Source organism: Danio aesculapii, chromosome 11, assembly GCF_903798145.1.
Source record: "Danio aesculapii chromosome 11, fDanAes4.1, whole genome shotgun sequence".
Classification (NCBI taxonomy): domain Eukaryota; kingdom Metazoa; phylum Chordata; class Actinopteri; order Cypriniformes; family Danionidae; genus Danio; species Danio aesculapii.
Genome location: NC_079445.1, coordinates 24,556,716 through 24,573,019, shown reverse-complemented (window position 1 = coordinate 24,573,019; position 16,304 = coordinate 24,556,716). Strand labels below are relative to the sequence as shown.

Sequence of the window (16,304 nt, the reverse complement as noted above, 5' to 3'; positions counted from 1 at the left end):
TGAAATTCTTGTGATACAATGCTGAATTTGCAGCAGCCATTAGTCGAGTCTTCAGTCGCACGTTTCTTCAGTGAATCATTCTGATATGAGGTGACTGTAATAAACCCATACCCAGTGTCACTTCAGATTTTATTTGATTCACCAACTTTCAGTTCAGTTCAGTTCAATTCTCCTGATTCAGTGAATGCAAGTTTAATTTAATGAAGACTAAACATTTCAATTGAAATAACACCTGTTTATTTGATACAGATTGAATATAGAACATGGGGAAAATCTAATAATATATTAGCTTGTGGCTAATAAAAATCAATATCAAATCAATCACATTTTAAAAAGCGATCAATCAGGGAGAAAACTAACTAGATACTTTTATTCAGGTTTCTTAGGTTAATATAATGCCAGCAATATCATTCTAAGAGCTTTACTGTCACTTTTGATCAGATGAATGCTACATCCCTCCAGAATAAAACAATCCTATATCTTATGTATGACAAACAACAACAGTGTTACAATCACAGCCAATGTTTCACGAACCATTAACAAACGACGCAAACCAAAACACACAAGTTGTCAAGCAACATTTATGCTACAAATGAGACTCGAGCACTGCTTTTTAGATCAGTATTATCCATTTTAGCAATATAATAGCACACCAGCAGCCACCCTTTTGTGTTTTAAATTCTTAACAAGCTAAATATAAAGACAATCATACTCTGCCCTCTGCTGGCCAGGAGCTGTTTCCAAAGCAATTCACAAACTGACCAGACGACAGTCCTAAATAACACAGTATTGTGTTTGTTCCTTTTAAAATGCTATGTAAAACTAGCTTTGTTTTGGTTGCTACTTAAATCTTTAAAGTTTAATCTGACTTAACATTCTTACATTTTGTATACCTTAAATAATTAAGTTGAACTTATTTGAATATTTATTTGGACTTATTTTTAATTTTTAAAGTCACCTAAGACTCGTGTTATCTTGATTTCTAGCGTTTTTACAACGTGTTATGGTGGACATGGGAGAAATGAATCATTTTGACAAGTTTCCAGTTGTTATCAGGTTGGAAACGTGGTAGCGCATCACTGTTACGACTCTCTTGGCTATGAAGCACTAACTAGAACAAATGTATTTCAGGAAAAATAAAGCTGCTGGACATCAGGGTAAACTCAAGGACCAGTGTTTGTGCACAAATTGGCGCTTGTTGAACATCTGGAATCAGCTGTATTTTCTTAAGCGAGATGTTCTTAACTATTGGACGTCCTACAGAGTTTGTTTTTGGCGCTGATAATGATGACGTGTCAGTTGTATGATGTGATTAACCTGTTAGAAATGGAAAAGCACATATTTTACTGACCCTGTATGAGTTTTTCTTGTTGAAAACCACTTGAAGGTGAGTAAATGTTCATTTTTTGGGTGAACTATCCCTTTAAATCAGGGGTCACCAAACTTGTTCCTGGAGGGGCGGGTGCCCTACAGATTTTAGCTCCAACTCTAATCAAACACACCTGTACAAGCTAATCAAGGTCCTACTAGGTATACTTGAAACATCCAGGCAGGTGTGTTAAGGCAAGTTGGAGCTAAACCCTGCAGAGGCCCTCCAGGACCGTGATTGGTGACCCCTGCTTTAAATTAACGTAAACTGAAGGGGAGTAGTAAGCATTTGGACCGTGCGCTACTGTATGTGTAGTATTTAATCATTTGATGACTCAAAGATTGTCAAATTGGCACTTTTACTAAGTCTGATCTGCCCTTTTATTGTGAATCTGCATCTTTAGATGTCGTCTATTTTTAAAGTAAAGGAACGGGGAAAACTGCTGTACATTTTTATTGTATATATGAAAATAGATAATTGTATAAAGTATATGTACAGACGTTCTGCTCATGGTTTTTGTAGTTATGTATTATATGAACTGGACTGTTGTGTGTTTGTGAGTTCTCATTCTGATTCTGCTTTGTGTTGTGTTTGTCCATCCATTTGTATGTGAAGCTGTCGGAAATAAATACATCTAAACTTTGGCTCCTTTTTTCCTCATTTGGCATTTTTATTAACTGTTGGAGGATATGCTGATCAAATACTATCATTACAATTTATGATTTTATTCTTATTCTTTATTTTATCTGACACTAAATGTGACTCTAGAGCTTGTGTTACATGGGTATATTTTGGCAATAACCAAAAATGCATTGTATGGGTCAATGTTGTTCTGTCTAAAATCATTTGAATATGAAGTAAAATCATGTTCCAGTATGACAGTATTTACAACAGAACATATATTTCAAAATATTTGATTTGTAATGTGATTTAATACTGTAAAAGTGATTTTTCCTCTTTTTTTTTTACCCTTAAATTCCAAATAAAATGTTGATCCAATTATTGTTCTGTCCTAATAAAAGGGACATTTTTTATTCAGCTTAAATTGAAAAATGCATAAATTTACATATTTTAAATTAAAAGATTTGTATTTTTATTTGAATCATTCTTAAAACATTCATAATTAAATGCTTTTCTGTAATCTCTGATGTTTAAAAGCTTATTTGATCAGTTAAGATAAAAATAAAATGATTCATTATTACTTGTCTTGTGCTCAAGAGGCCATCTTTTAAAATGCAGGGGGAAATATATAGTTATATAGTTTAATACAGGTTAAACGTTTCTATCTAAAGGAGTCTTTGTTAAAGTTAAAATGAACAACATTCATTTAATAGCATTACACATACACTCACCGGCCACTTTATTAGGTACACCTGCCCAACTGCTTATTAATGAAAATTTCTAATCAGCCAATCACAACCTAATGCATGTAGACATGGGCAAGACGATCTGCTGCAGTTCAAACAGAGCATCATAATGGGAAAGAAAGGTGATTTAAGTGACTTTGAACGTGGCATGGTTGTTGGTGCCAGATGGGCTGCTCTGAGTATTTCAGAAACTGCTGATCTACTGGGATTTCCACGCACAACCTTCTCTAGGGTTTACAGAAAATGGTCTGAGAAAGAAGAAAAAAAAAAAAATCCAATGAGCGGCAGTTCTGTGGACGCAAACGCCAGAGGAGAATGGCCAGACTGGTTCGAGCTGAAAGAAAGGCAACAGTAACCTACATAACCACACGTTACAACCAAGGTATGCAGAAGAGCATCTCTGAACCTTGAAGCAGATGGGCTACAGCAGAAGACCACACCAGTTGTCACTCCGGAAAACAGGAAACTGAAGCTACAATTCGCATAGGCTCACCAAAATTGGACAATAGAAGATTGGAAAACTGTTGAACATGACTGAGTTCACTGTACTCAAATGGCCTCCACAGTCACCAGTCTCGATCCAAAAGAGCACATTTGGGATGTGGTGGAACGGGAGATTTGCATCATGGATGTGCAGCCGACAAATCAAGAGCAACTGCGTGATGCTATCATGTCAACATGGACCAAAATCTCAGAGGAATATTTCCAGTATCCTGTTGAATCTATGCCACGAAGGATTAAAGCAGTTCTGAAGGCAAAAGGGGTCCAACCCGGTACTAGCAAGGTGTACCTAATAAAGTAGTGAGTGTATATCTGTCAGTTTTAATAGACCATTTCAATGAAGTGATGTCATTGGCCCATGAACATTCCCTGCTTGTTATCCAACTATTAACTGTAACAAGAGGCAATTTAACCATAAGCTAATGTTAAACAGTTATAATAACATTATTTATCAATATGTGGACCTATTTGGATTCTCGGAAGCTCTAGAAAATAAAAACGCAAAACAGGAAATACGATGGAACCATTGTTTTTGTTTACATCCCTCAAAATGGTCTATTCAATTATAGCGATGATGTCTTAAATTCTTTCATAACAAAGGGCCCCTCACAACACGTCTACCTTAGCACACACATGACAAATCCACTGCTTCGTATATTTATTGGTATGAAATATATTCTTGAATAAAGCAAACAATAACATCACAACAACAGACACTACAGAAGCTGTGATCTGCAGTGGAAGAAGAGCCCATACTAGACAAGAAGCATGATAATCTTAGACGTGACCTTTGACATATGCAGCTAAACAAATCTTTTAAAGTGCAAAACCATTCAGCTCAGTGCTGTTCTTTACATTAAGAAAACCTTGACTTCTTATCTGACTGTAAAGCAACACCATGTATCTGGAATTAACTCTGCTGGTCTGGACTGGAACCACAGCCAATATATAATGGATGCCTAAAATGTTTTGCGGTATATACACACTATGAAAGAAGTAGGAAGTAAGAAGTAATATAAGAGCAACTGTGTGCGCTTGAAAATGGTGTGAAACTCACAAACCTCAAGAGACTGAAATGATGGAATCGATGAGATCAACATTTCCCCTGCAGTTCAGTCAAATGCATTTCAAATCTTCTCCAGGTAGACGAGTTCAGTTCATATTGTGCGTGTTTGAGGGAATAATGGCTAAAGATAGAGTATTACAGCCTGTCTCAGCTGTACCGATGGGTTTGTCCACCACAGGAGGATTCAGTGCTGCGTCCATTTGATGCTCTTAAGGTCAATGCCCTCCTGGACCATTTCCCACAACGGACTAACAGAAGAAAAAATGATAATAAGAAATCCATAAAAATCCCGTTTCCCGTTCTCTATTTTCCCAAATGCATGAACTGAACTGTCTGAATATTAATGTCTAATGCTGCTGTTCATGCTTTCAATGAAATAGAAAAGCTTTTAGATGACTAAACTGTCATCAAAATGTAACATTTATAAACAGTTAAGCCAAAAGGGGGAGGGGTGGTGGAATCTAATGGTGGAATCTGATGGACTGAGGACAAGAAGAAGACCAAATGTATCCAATGAATGTGCGACTTTTTCAGTTTTTTTATAATTGGATAAAAGATTCATTCAAAAAAAGTCTCACACTGAATATACTGAAATCAATATCAATGAATTACCATATAGTCTGTCTCTATCTATCTATCTATCTATCTATCTATCTATCTATCTATCTATCTATCTATCTATCTATCTATCTATCTATCTATCTATCTATCTATCTATCTATCTATCTATCTATCTATCTATCTATCTATCTATCTATCTATCCCTCTTTCACTATCTATCAATCACTCTATCCATCCATCCATCCCTCTCCCCCTCTCTCTCTCTATCTATCTATCTATATTTCTCAATCTCTATCACTATCTGTCCATCCCTCTCTTTATCTATTATTCACTCTATCCATCCATCCAGCCCTCTCTCTCTCCCTCTAAATCTCTATCACTATCTATCCATCCCTCTCTTTCACTATCTATCAATCACTCCATCCATCTCTCCCTCTCTCCATCCATCCAGCCCTCTCTCTCTCCCTCTAAATCTCTATCACTATCTATCCATCCCTCTCTTTCACTATCTATCAATCCATCCATCCCTCCCTCTGCCTCTCTCGCTATCTATCACTATCCATCCATCCCACTATCTCTCCCTCTATCCATCCATCTCTCCATCCATCCACCCCTTTTTCTCTAAATATCTATCCATCTATCTCTCTTTCACTATCTATCTATCTCTCTCTTTATCTATCCATCCCTCTCTTTCACTATCTATCAATCACTCCATCCATCCATCCAGCCCTCTCTCTCTCTCCCTCTACCTCTCTCTAAATCTCTATCACTATCTATCCATCCCTCTCTTTCACTATCAATCACTCCATCCATCCCTCTCTCTCTCTCCCTCGCTATCTATCTATCTATCTATCTATCTATCTATCTATCTATCTATCTCACCATCTCCCTCCATCTATGCATTCATCCATTTCTCCCGCTATCTCTCCATAGATCTATCTCAATCTCTATCACTATCTTTCCATTGCTCTCTTTCACCATCTATCAATCACTATCTATCCATCCCTCCCTCCCTCTATCTATCCCACCATCTCTCCCTCTATCCATGCATTCATCCAATTCTCCCTCTATCCATCTATCTCAATCTCTATCCATCCATCCCTCTCTTTCACTATCTATCAATCACTATCTATCTATCCATCCATCCCTCCATCTATCCCTCTCTCCATCTATCGATCCATCTATCCATCTATCCATCCCTCTCTCCCTCCCTCTATCTCTCTCACTCTTTCTCTCTCTCTCTCTCTATCGGTCTATCTTGTTCATATAAAGCATAAAAGTTCAAAAGTCTTGTAATAACTCCAGCAAAATTAAATTTTTTTCCAAAGTGTATTTCAATGAGTGCCCAATTTTCAGACTTTGGCTGTCCACAAAATTCCTGCATTGAATTTTCCTCATTCGTTAGTCTTTTCTCACCTCATCTCCCTGAGCCGTTTGACCTGCTGAATGCATTTCTCTGCTGTATAATCCACTTCCTCCTCCGTGGTGAATCTGCCGATGCCAAACCTGAGGAAAGCAGAGCTCGTGTTCATCACATGCTCTCATTACAGTGTGTGTGTGTGTGTGTGGTCATAGTTTTCAAACAGGAAATGTAAGCATTCTGACTTGAGATCAAATCTGGACACAGATTACACAACACGAAAGCACAATAAACATTTAGACTAATGTTACATGAAAACCACCAACCGAATAGAAGAGTGAGCCAAATCCTCATCTGCTCCTATTGCTCTGAGGACATAAGAGGGCTCCAGTGAAGCAGACGTGCAGGCGCTGAAAACAACAACAACACACTCAGCTTATCACGCTAGTAGGCAGTCACTGCACTTTGTACGAAAGTGCTATTTGAACTACAAACGAGAATATCACATTATTTCACATATTATTGCAACTGGAGAAACTGCTGCAGCTCTTCTTTTTCTACATTTACATTTAGTCAAACTCTATGCAAGGAAGAATGTTTCTACAAGTGGTTTGTCAAGCCCACTCACCTGTTCGAAGCACACTTTATATTTACACAATGTTTTTATTTAGTTTTTTTAAATGTGGAGTGATTGTAAAAAAAAGTGTCTAGTGCAAATGTTCAAAACTGGTACAAGTGTCAGAGAGATGAGTGTGTTTTCTATAGGTGGTTTGTCAAGCCCACTCACCTGTGTGAGTGACACTGAGAATTGCTTAATTTTTAAAGTTGTTGTGTGGTGAAGTGGGAAGGGGGAGAAGAGAGGGCCATGATTTTGTTCACAGGGGTTCATTTAGGAACAGAATGTTATGAGCAGTTCTGGAAGGTCATTTAAATGACCCAGGCATTTTGGAATGACTAAAAACAATGTTTGAGATTGATATCACTATATAAAATTACATTATCTGTAGACGCAAACTCAGGTTTCATGTTGTGCCTGATAGTATTTATATTATCCTGATTACAATGTCAATTTTTCACATGTTTTCTTATATAAAAATATCCCTATTGAGAATTTTTATTTATTTTATTGATTTAATGCATGTTTGCATCTCGTATTTCAAAATGTGCATAGAAACACTGCTAGTGATTTACTTTTAGTTATTTTGTTTTTATTTCATAATGTGTTTGTCATTTTTTTTCTCATTTATATTCATATTTATTTCCGTTTATATTTAGTTTTGTATTTTAACAATGTCAGAAATGTCAGGCATCAATTTGATACTAAGTATTGCAATCAGGCAGATTTGGATGTTTTTTTTTTTTGTCAGAGGGGACAATGCCATACCCAACACAGTGATTTACAGTTGTTACAGATTAAAAAGAAGTAAAATATATTTACATAGTATAATTAAAGCACTATAAAAGGTACATAAATTCTAAACTGAGCTAAATATAGAAAACTAAATCAAAGAAGTGATCTCTGTGGTACCTGCTCCTAGAATTATTTGCTCATTTCTAAACTTTTTCCATTCAGAACCACTGACCTTCCTGATGAAAGTGCAACATCTTTTAAAGCCATCAACAGGCTCTCTCCCTCGACATAGGCGAACGATAAATTAATGCATCCTGATGGAGAAAACGGTTTCAGATTATAAATAACTCTTCTTGTAAATAAAAACAACAACAACAACAACAACAACAACAACAACAACAACAACAACAACAACAAAAAAACTGACAACTGGAAAGTGGAGTCTCACCTGGATACCTCTGATCTGGGTCTCCATTCATCACAACATCAGGAATCTCTGACATGATCTTCTGCACGAGGCGATTTGCAAGCAAAGACACACGCTTGTGGTCATACTGAAAAATAAACAGGATCATACACAGGAAATTAAACTTTTAGCAGCAAGCAATTTTAAGTTGTCCCATTATGTTATTTTAATTTTATTTTGAAAACTTTGTGTGAAGGTCTCCGACAACAGGTTTATATCCAAGGCTTGGATCCATCACAAATTAGAGTTCTGTAATATTGTAATTAAAGATTTTATTTCTCTGAGAAAATATTAATCCACAGTTCCTCTGGGAAATTACAAAGTATATACTACCAGACACTCTTCATACATGAACACTACCAAGTATATATACACATCTCATTAATGCCTGTATAACACACCTACATCTTCTTTGATTAAAATTAATGGCTAGCGTAGTGGCTTCTATATACACAAAAACCTACCGACAGTTGACATCATGATATCTGGACTTGTTGCAGGAAGAAAAATAATTATGTTTTAGATGCATAAGACCATTATTTAAAAATGCTGTCATTTTGCATTGTTGTCATTTTCACATTAAGAAAAGAATCTGCAATGTAAATAAATCTAATTATTATTATTATATACTTATTCTATATTCTAATAATTAATTACTTTTCTCTTTGGCATGATGACAGTACACTATTTAACTAGTTATTCTGAGATACTGGTATACTACTCACCCTAAAGTACAGTTTAAAGGCTTAACAAGATAAATTAGGTTGATCAGAAAAGTCAGCGGTTTGTTCTGTAGCCAATCAAACAAATTCTAATAATAATGAACTTAACTTTTTCTTTTTTAATTTGATTTTGATAATGATTTTAAAATTTAACAGTTTTTTTTTTATTACTAACTATAAAGAATAAGAAATATATATACACATAAGAAAAAAAGAGGAAATACTGTGAAAAAATGTCCTTGCTCTGTTAAACAGCACTTGGGAAATATTTTAATTATTATAATGAATTATAATTATAATTTCACAGGAGGGTTACTAATTTTGTCTTCAACTGTATATTATATTAGTATTATTTATTTATTTATTACATATTTAATTATTTATTATATTACATATTTACATTTTTTATCAGCAACTTATGGCTATTTCGTGGCCAAATGGATATACATTAAACTATTACATGATAAAAACAAATTCGTATTATATAAAATAATTAAATAAATTACTTGACAAATATATAAAATATAAATAGATAAAATTTACAAAAAAAAATTTTCAAAGTTAAATATGATTTTTCAGTTCTATTTTTAATAAAAAAAAATGTAAAACTCTTCCTGGTGGAACCTTTTTAAAAATGTCCATCAAAGTACTCTCCTTATAAAAATTTTGTCTAATGGAATTTAAACTTCTACATTCCAACAAAATATGTTTGATGGTGAGAGCAGTCTGGCAGTTATTACATTTAGGTGATTCTTCGTTATTTAATGAATATGAATGTGTCAAACTAGAATGTCCAATTCGACATCTGGTATAGACCGTCTGATCATGCCTGGTTTCGAAATTATAATTTGCTAAATGTCCTTCATTTATTTTCGGGTTAATTTCATATAATTTGTTGTTATATTAGTATTATTAAATAAAAGCAAATTAAAGGCAAGTTAACCAAAACGAGCGCTATTAGTTTAGCTCTACCTCTAACTCTTGCTGGGCAATTTCACAGGCAGCTCCGAGGCCTACAGCCAGAGGTGTGGGCACCGTTCCTGATCGCAGACCCCTCTCCTGACCCCCTCCACTCTGCAAAGGCTCCAAACGAACTCTGGGTCTCCTCCTCACAAACAAAGCCCCAACTCCTAAAAAGCACAAGCACTTCTTCATATATTCTGGATAAAGTAAGCAGCGTTGATTTACCTGCACAGTGCTCTACCTTTGGGCCCATAGATCTTATGTGCACTGATGGACATCAGATCCACTTTCCAGTCAGTGACATCAACAGGAATCTTTCCGACAGCCTGAGCAGCATCAGTGTGGAAAAACACATTTTTGGACCTGCACAGATGACCTGAAACCAAAAATATTTATGACATAGCTTAAAAAAAAGAAAAAAAAAGACAATTGATAAATATTAGTGTAGAGAATAAAGTTGATAATAAAGGTTACCTATTTCTTTAACTGGCTGTTTAACACCAATCTCATTGTTGACGGTCATTATGGACACCAAGCTTGTATCAGGGCGGATTGTGTCCTCTAATTGCTGGTATTATAGGAGAAAGAGAGTGACTTGTAAACATTAAAACAATAAAGATGTAATAGGTTTCATTTATGTGCAATAGAACATGTTCTGTTTATTTATTAATAATGTATTAATATAAATAATAAATTATAGAAGCATCAATTAATATGGTACCCAGAACATCAATGATTTATAAAACAAAAATTTTTTGTCAAATTTTGTCACATTTTTTGATTTATAAGTAAGAATTATTTGATGACATATTAAAAGTCGGACGAATCACAGTGCAGCCCCAAAATACATGTTTATTTTAGGTTTTAAATAATTTCACAAATATAATTTTAGTAAATAATAAAAAGTGTGATCACTAATACTTTTATTTATTGTTTTTTATATATAAATTTGTTTAAAAAATTTTTTTTTTTTTAATGTACTGTATTTTAGCAATTCCAGCATTATGGATGTGACATTTGCAGTAAAAACTCAAAACATAAATTCACATATAATGTATATGTTAACCTTGTAATGAAACATCTGTTAATATTTTCCATAACAACTTACCACAGAGATATGGGAGCAGAAAAATACTAATTTGTGAACTTTTTTTTGGACTTTAATGAAGAAAAAAAACATGCGTTATGGATGTGACCAAAAAAGTCTGCAAGGTTACAGTGTACAACATACTTTGAAGAAATTCAGTGAATTAAACTGCTCAACCCAAAAGAAACAATGCTAATCAAAAGGATAAGAGTTGACTCACTATAGAACAAAAACCATTAGATTTGATTTGTCATTTTTGCATTTATGACTAAAAAGCTTGGTTATGGATGTGACACCTCTCCATTATGGATGTGAGGGATGTGAAATTGTCACTTATGTGACTTTGGTAAATCAAATTGTTTGAGAACATTAATAGAGACATTTTAGAGTATTATTTACTGTACTGGTATGTACAAGCCTATACAAAGAACTTACTAAATGGTTTCGCTATTTTGGTAAAAACGTTTTGGTTTTTTTCATGGCAAGGATGACATTTACATGGAATTGCTCATATGTAGTCTTATGAAATCACAGTTTGTAGCCTAATTTGTACATAAATAAAATCTGTTATACTAAGACACATTATTTGACCAATATTTTGATGTTCCATTTTTAACAATTTACTTGAAACATGGAAGTTAACATGCTTTGTCAGCAGATTTTATATATATATATATATATATATATATATATATATATATATATATATATATATATATATATATATATATATATATATATATATATATATATATATATATATATAAATGATTTGATGCTGATATAAAATACATTTATATAAATGTTAAATATGTCTTGCCACGTTTAAAAAATATATATGTATATTAAATTCAGTTTTTTATTTCAATTAGCAGATTTTGCTTATATCATCTACCTGACCTGATAAACTATTTAAAAATCATTTAATGTGTTTTTTCAGACTTTAAAAATCTAATATAAGGTGAGGGTTTGAAACTTGTTTTCAAAAGCAATATAAAAGTCATTGCTGCTGTAAGTGATGCAGAAATCTGAAGAGATCTTACCTTCAGGTCAATCAGTCCATTGCTTTTCACAGGTAAATACGTTATATCAAAACCCTCAGTCTCCAAAACCCGGCAGGAGTCCAGCACACACTTATGTTCGATTTGGGTGGTAATGATGTGCATTTTCTTAGCCTTATAAAATCGAGCAACACCCTAAAGATGTAAAGAACAGTAAAAGATATTTCATTATTCTTCACAATATTCTGAAATTCCTCTATTTGTCTATTTTAGAAAATGCTGAGTCATTTCTGTCCCAACGTCCCACTTCCTCCTAATCCTAATCTTAGTGGTGACATACTTACTTTGATTGACATATTGTTGGACTCAGTCGCACCACTGGTGAACACAATCTCCCTTGGGTCAGCACCAATAAGACCTGCTACTTGCTGAAAAGGAAATAATAAACACTGGCGTTACAGTAAACAATACATTGTTGGCTTCACCAAAATATTACGCTTTGACTTGAAAATAAAGCTCCCATCTATCCAAATCAAGAAAACTATTATTTTCAAATAAAACAAGCCATCAATAAACATACTTTTCTTGCTTTTTCCATTGCGCTCTCGCTCTCCCATCCATAAGCATGAGTCCTGGAATGTGGGTTGCCATAATAATTCACTTGATAGGGAAGCATGGCATCCAAAACCCTTGGGTCCTGTTGAGTCAGATATAAACAACATTGTTAATTGGAAACAATGGCATGTAAACATCCCAGAAAAATTCTCATCATGTATTCGATTCACGAGTTTGTTTAGTTCATCAATCTAGGATGACAACAGCAGAGGGTACCAATGGTGTGGTGGCTTGAAAGTCCATATAAAGTGGTCTCAGCTCATCCTTCTCCAGTTCCCTACTTTTGATCAACTCTGTGGAGACAGAAAGATATGTTTGATTGAGGTAAAGTTGGTTTTTATGCAGATTCTGTCATTTTTCTTAGTAATATAATTTAGGAAAAGTATCTGATGCAAATTCTATATAGGGCCATAATATTAGCAGCCAATGACAATCAAAGTACACCATTGTTCAGTCAATTAAATAGTGCTAATGTTGCTTTGAAGTCATACTTAAATCCTATTTCAGACCAAATATTCAAACTATAAAACCACCTTAACCTCAATGTATCGTGAGCACTACGTTATTACGTGCTACATGGTGAATAAATGCAGACATGCAAGAAAGTTAACGTTAGCATTTTATTTACATTCAAGTGTGCTAATATACGTGCTAGCAAAGTCTCCAAATACACATGCTAAATTCTGCAGCGTCACTGTTAAGTCTCTACATTAGAAATGGAAATGTAATAAAACTGTACCTTTCTGCTTTTGCACAGTGTTGGCAGCGCTTTGAGCGAAGTTTAGTCGAGGGCTGTTGGAGATCCCACACATGGAGCCCAGAAGTTTCCTCGATAAAGCCCTGTTCATCATGTTTACTACCTAGAGTGTTCTTAACATAAACAGTGGCGGCTATACAAAATGTCGTTTATTCGTTAACAAACAAGCCCGTTAAATAAACAACTATTTTGGGTGCAACTTCAGAAACGACAACATGCCCACTATCGCCAGTGCGCAGTATGTCATAAGCCCTCAAAACACTCGGCGATGCTTACACAAGATGGGCGGGACGTCCAAAACTGCGATTCTCATTTGTTAGCTGTCTCTGCTATAGGTGGGCTTTTATGACGTTTACGGAATCTATTGGCTGAATACAAAACCTGGGCTTTTCCTTCAACCGGAAACTGTCAATAAGAACCAATGAAATTATTTTTCTGTTAGCCTACAGTTCCCCTGCCCTTGGCAATGTTTATATCAGGTTTATGTACTTTATATCCACTGCATTTTATAGAAATTTAGCTCTGTTTTATTAAAGTCAGCCTTAGTGTTAAGTTCTATGACTCGCTTGATTTATTTATTAAAGTGCGGTGCTAGTGTAATTAAATTTTAATTTAAGCAAAGTTTAATTTCACCAGCATTTTAAAATAAGAAATAAAAAATAAAATAAAAAATGTAATTATGGCATATGTTATAAGAAAAAAATTAATAAGGTGATAAAAAAGACAAGGAGTAATAACATTAAAATATATTTTATTTGTAATAATTTGTATAAACCATATAACCACAAATTAACTGATTTTGCCACACAAACCATTGTTTAAGCAATGTATTTGTAGTAAAATAATAATAATAATGGTAATCAAATGACTAAAAAAATATAACATAATAAAATTATGGCAGTTTTTAAAGGCTGATAATTGATACACTACATGTTAATTTTGACTTATGTCATAATTGTTAACATTTCTGACACGAGCAGCAAAAGTAGTGCGAGCGCACCGGGTAGGCGCGCTCCCGCGATTAACAATATGAATAGCATGGACTTTGTACTTTCTCATTTCTTGAAATTCACTTTAAAACAGCGTGTGAAGATGAAGTAGACCTATGAATGTACGAAATCTGGAGAATATATTCATTCTAACACACGTAAAGTATCCAATTACATTTATATCTCTATTTGTATTTGATGTTGAGAACCTTAACAGCTGCACTTCCATGCAATCATATTGTAGTCGGCGTTGTAGTGTTGCTAAACTGTATTTATTCAGTCACTGACATGTACTGTATATATTCAATATCATTTTAAACAGTAGCCTAAATCTAGATTGCTTACATTCATTTTTACAACATTTACAGGTGCAGCTCCGTCCAAAACTTAAATGTCTCTAACTACATTGTGCCACCTCAGACATCAGATGTCATTACAAAGATGGAGAGCAGCAATGGACACCTATTTGACTCTGAACAGAGGTCAGTTCCGTTACACAAAATCTACAATCTACACGCCAGTCTATAAAAATCCACTAACAATCGAAAACTCAAGAAGAAAATACAGTGTCAAATCAAATCAGAGATCACTCTCACAAATAAACCACGCTTTAAAGGCCAATGAATACAGTTTAAAAGCAAATGCTTATGATGGACGGTATAATGGGGCAGTAAAAGGGTTTGACAGTAATATTTTACCTTCAAACTCTCCAAGCGAAGACAGACGAAGTGCTGCAACATGCCTGCAGAGCCGCGGCATGCTCTTCGGAGTCTTCGATGGCCATGCAGGGTCTGCTTGTGCACAAGCTGTTAGTGAACGCCTGTTTTACTACATAGCCTTGTCTTTGCTTCCATCGAGGACTTTAATGGAGATAGAGGCGGCTGTGGAGAGAGAACGGCCTGTGCTTCCAGTGCTACAGTGGCACAAACATCCCAATGACTACGTGAGCACAGATTCTGGCAAACTTTACTTCAGTAGTCTGAGGACATACTGGCAGGAGAGGATAGATCTTCAAGAGGATGAGGATTATGATACACAAGGGGCTTTGAGAAATGCTTTCAAGAGATTGGATAATGATATTTCCTTGGAGGCTCAAGCGGATATTGGGGTTGCTTTAGCTCATTTCACCCCTTTAAGAGTGGCTCTGTCTGGATGCACAGCTTGTGTGGCTTATGTGGATCAGGATGACCTTTATATTGCCAATCTGGGTGATAGTAGAGCAGTGCTCGGGGTCCAAGAGGATGATGGGAGGTGGTCAGCTTTTACCATTACAAACGACCATAATGCTCAAAACAAAGAGGAGATGCAACGGGTTCTTTCAGAGCATCCGGCCTGTGAGAGGAAGACAGTGGTGAAACATGACAGGCTATTGGGCCTGTTGATTCCTTTCAGGGCTTTTGGAGATATGAAGTTCAAGTGGAGCGGTGAGCTCTTGAATCGCATCTACGAGGCACGTCCTGAGCTGCTCATTGGCAATGAAAATGCAAAAATGCTGCCAGCAAACTACCACACACCCCCTTACCTCACCGCAGAGCCTGAAATCACACATCACAAATTACGACCTCAAGACAAGTTCTTGATTCTGGCTACTGATGGTCTCTGGGAGCTGATGCACAGGCAGACTGTTGTGGAGATTTTAGGAGAACACTTGTCTGGGATTGAGTGGAAGAAGCCGGTTTCTGGGATGTATTTTACAGTGGGACAGATGCACAGACTGCTGCAGGAAAGGAAGAGAAGAGCTCTTTCTGCTCTGGAGGATGAGAACGGTGCTACTCATCTGATCCGTCACACTCTGGGCAGCGACAGCTCCGGCACGATTGAACACAATCGTATTGCCAAAATGCTCAGTCTCCCAGAGGATTTGGCAAGAATGTACAGAGATGATATAACAATTATAGTGATACACTTTAATAGTTCTGCTTGAAGCTTATTATCTTGTTTTCAGATGGAAAAAAAGGGCATTTTGCAGCTTCAAAATGTTTTTTTGCATACAAGTTTAAAATATATACTTGATAATTTATCACATTCTTGTGTACTTTCATAGCAATAAACAGTTCAATAAATAAAACTTAACATGTTTTTAATTTTAGCAATAATCTGCCAGATTTATGACAGCACAAGTCTAAAAT

The 16,304-nt window shown here is 35.3% G+C and overlaps 2 protein-coding genes across 2 annotated transcripts; one reads left to right on the top strand and one right to left on the bottom strand.

The window, feature by feature from the left end:
* Positions 1-3,877: 3,877 nt before the first annotated feature.
* On the bottom strand, positions 3,878-13,448 carry nfs1 (NFS1 cysteine desulfurase). Its single transcript, XM_056468674.1, has 13 exons — positions 13,169-13,448; positions 12,646-12,722; positions 12,395-12,511; positions 12,159-12,242; positions 11,857-12,009; positions 10,201-10,294; positions 9,968-10,102; positions 9,736-9,893; positions 8,024-8,129; positions 7,808-7,889; positions 6,551-6,634; positions 6,281-6,370; positions 3,878-4,551 (listed from the first exon to the last, which is right to left on the bottom strand). Exons 1-13 carry the CDS (start codon positions 13,278-13,280, stop codon positions 4,488-4,490), a joined length of 1,356 nt encoding a protein of 451 aa, XP_056324649.1. The 5' UTR covers positions 13,281-13,448; the 3' UTR covers positions 3,878-4,487.
* Positions 13,449-14,175: 727 nt separating this feature from the next.
* si:ch211-15p9.2 (uncharacterized protein LOC562650 homolog) lies at positions 14,176-16,154 on the top strand. The gene is made up of 2 exons (XM_056468673.1): positions 14,176-14,333; positions 14,544-16,154. The coding sequence occupies exon 2, from the start codon at positions 14,567-14,569 to the stop codon at positions 16,097-16,099; it is 1,533 nt and encodes a 510-aa protein (XP_056324648.1). The 5' UTR covers positions 14,176-14,333; positions 14,544-14,566; the 3' UTR covers positions 16,100-16,154.
* The last annotated feature ends 150 nt before the right edge of the window (positions 16,155-16,304 follow it).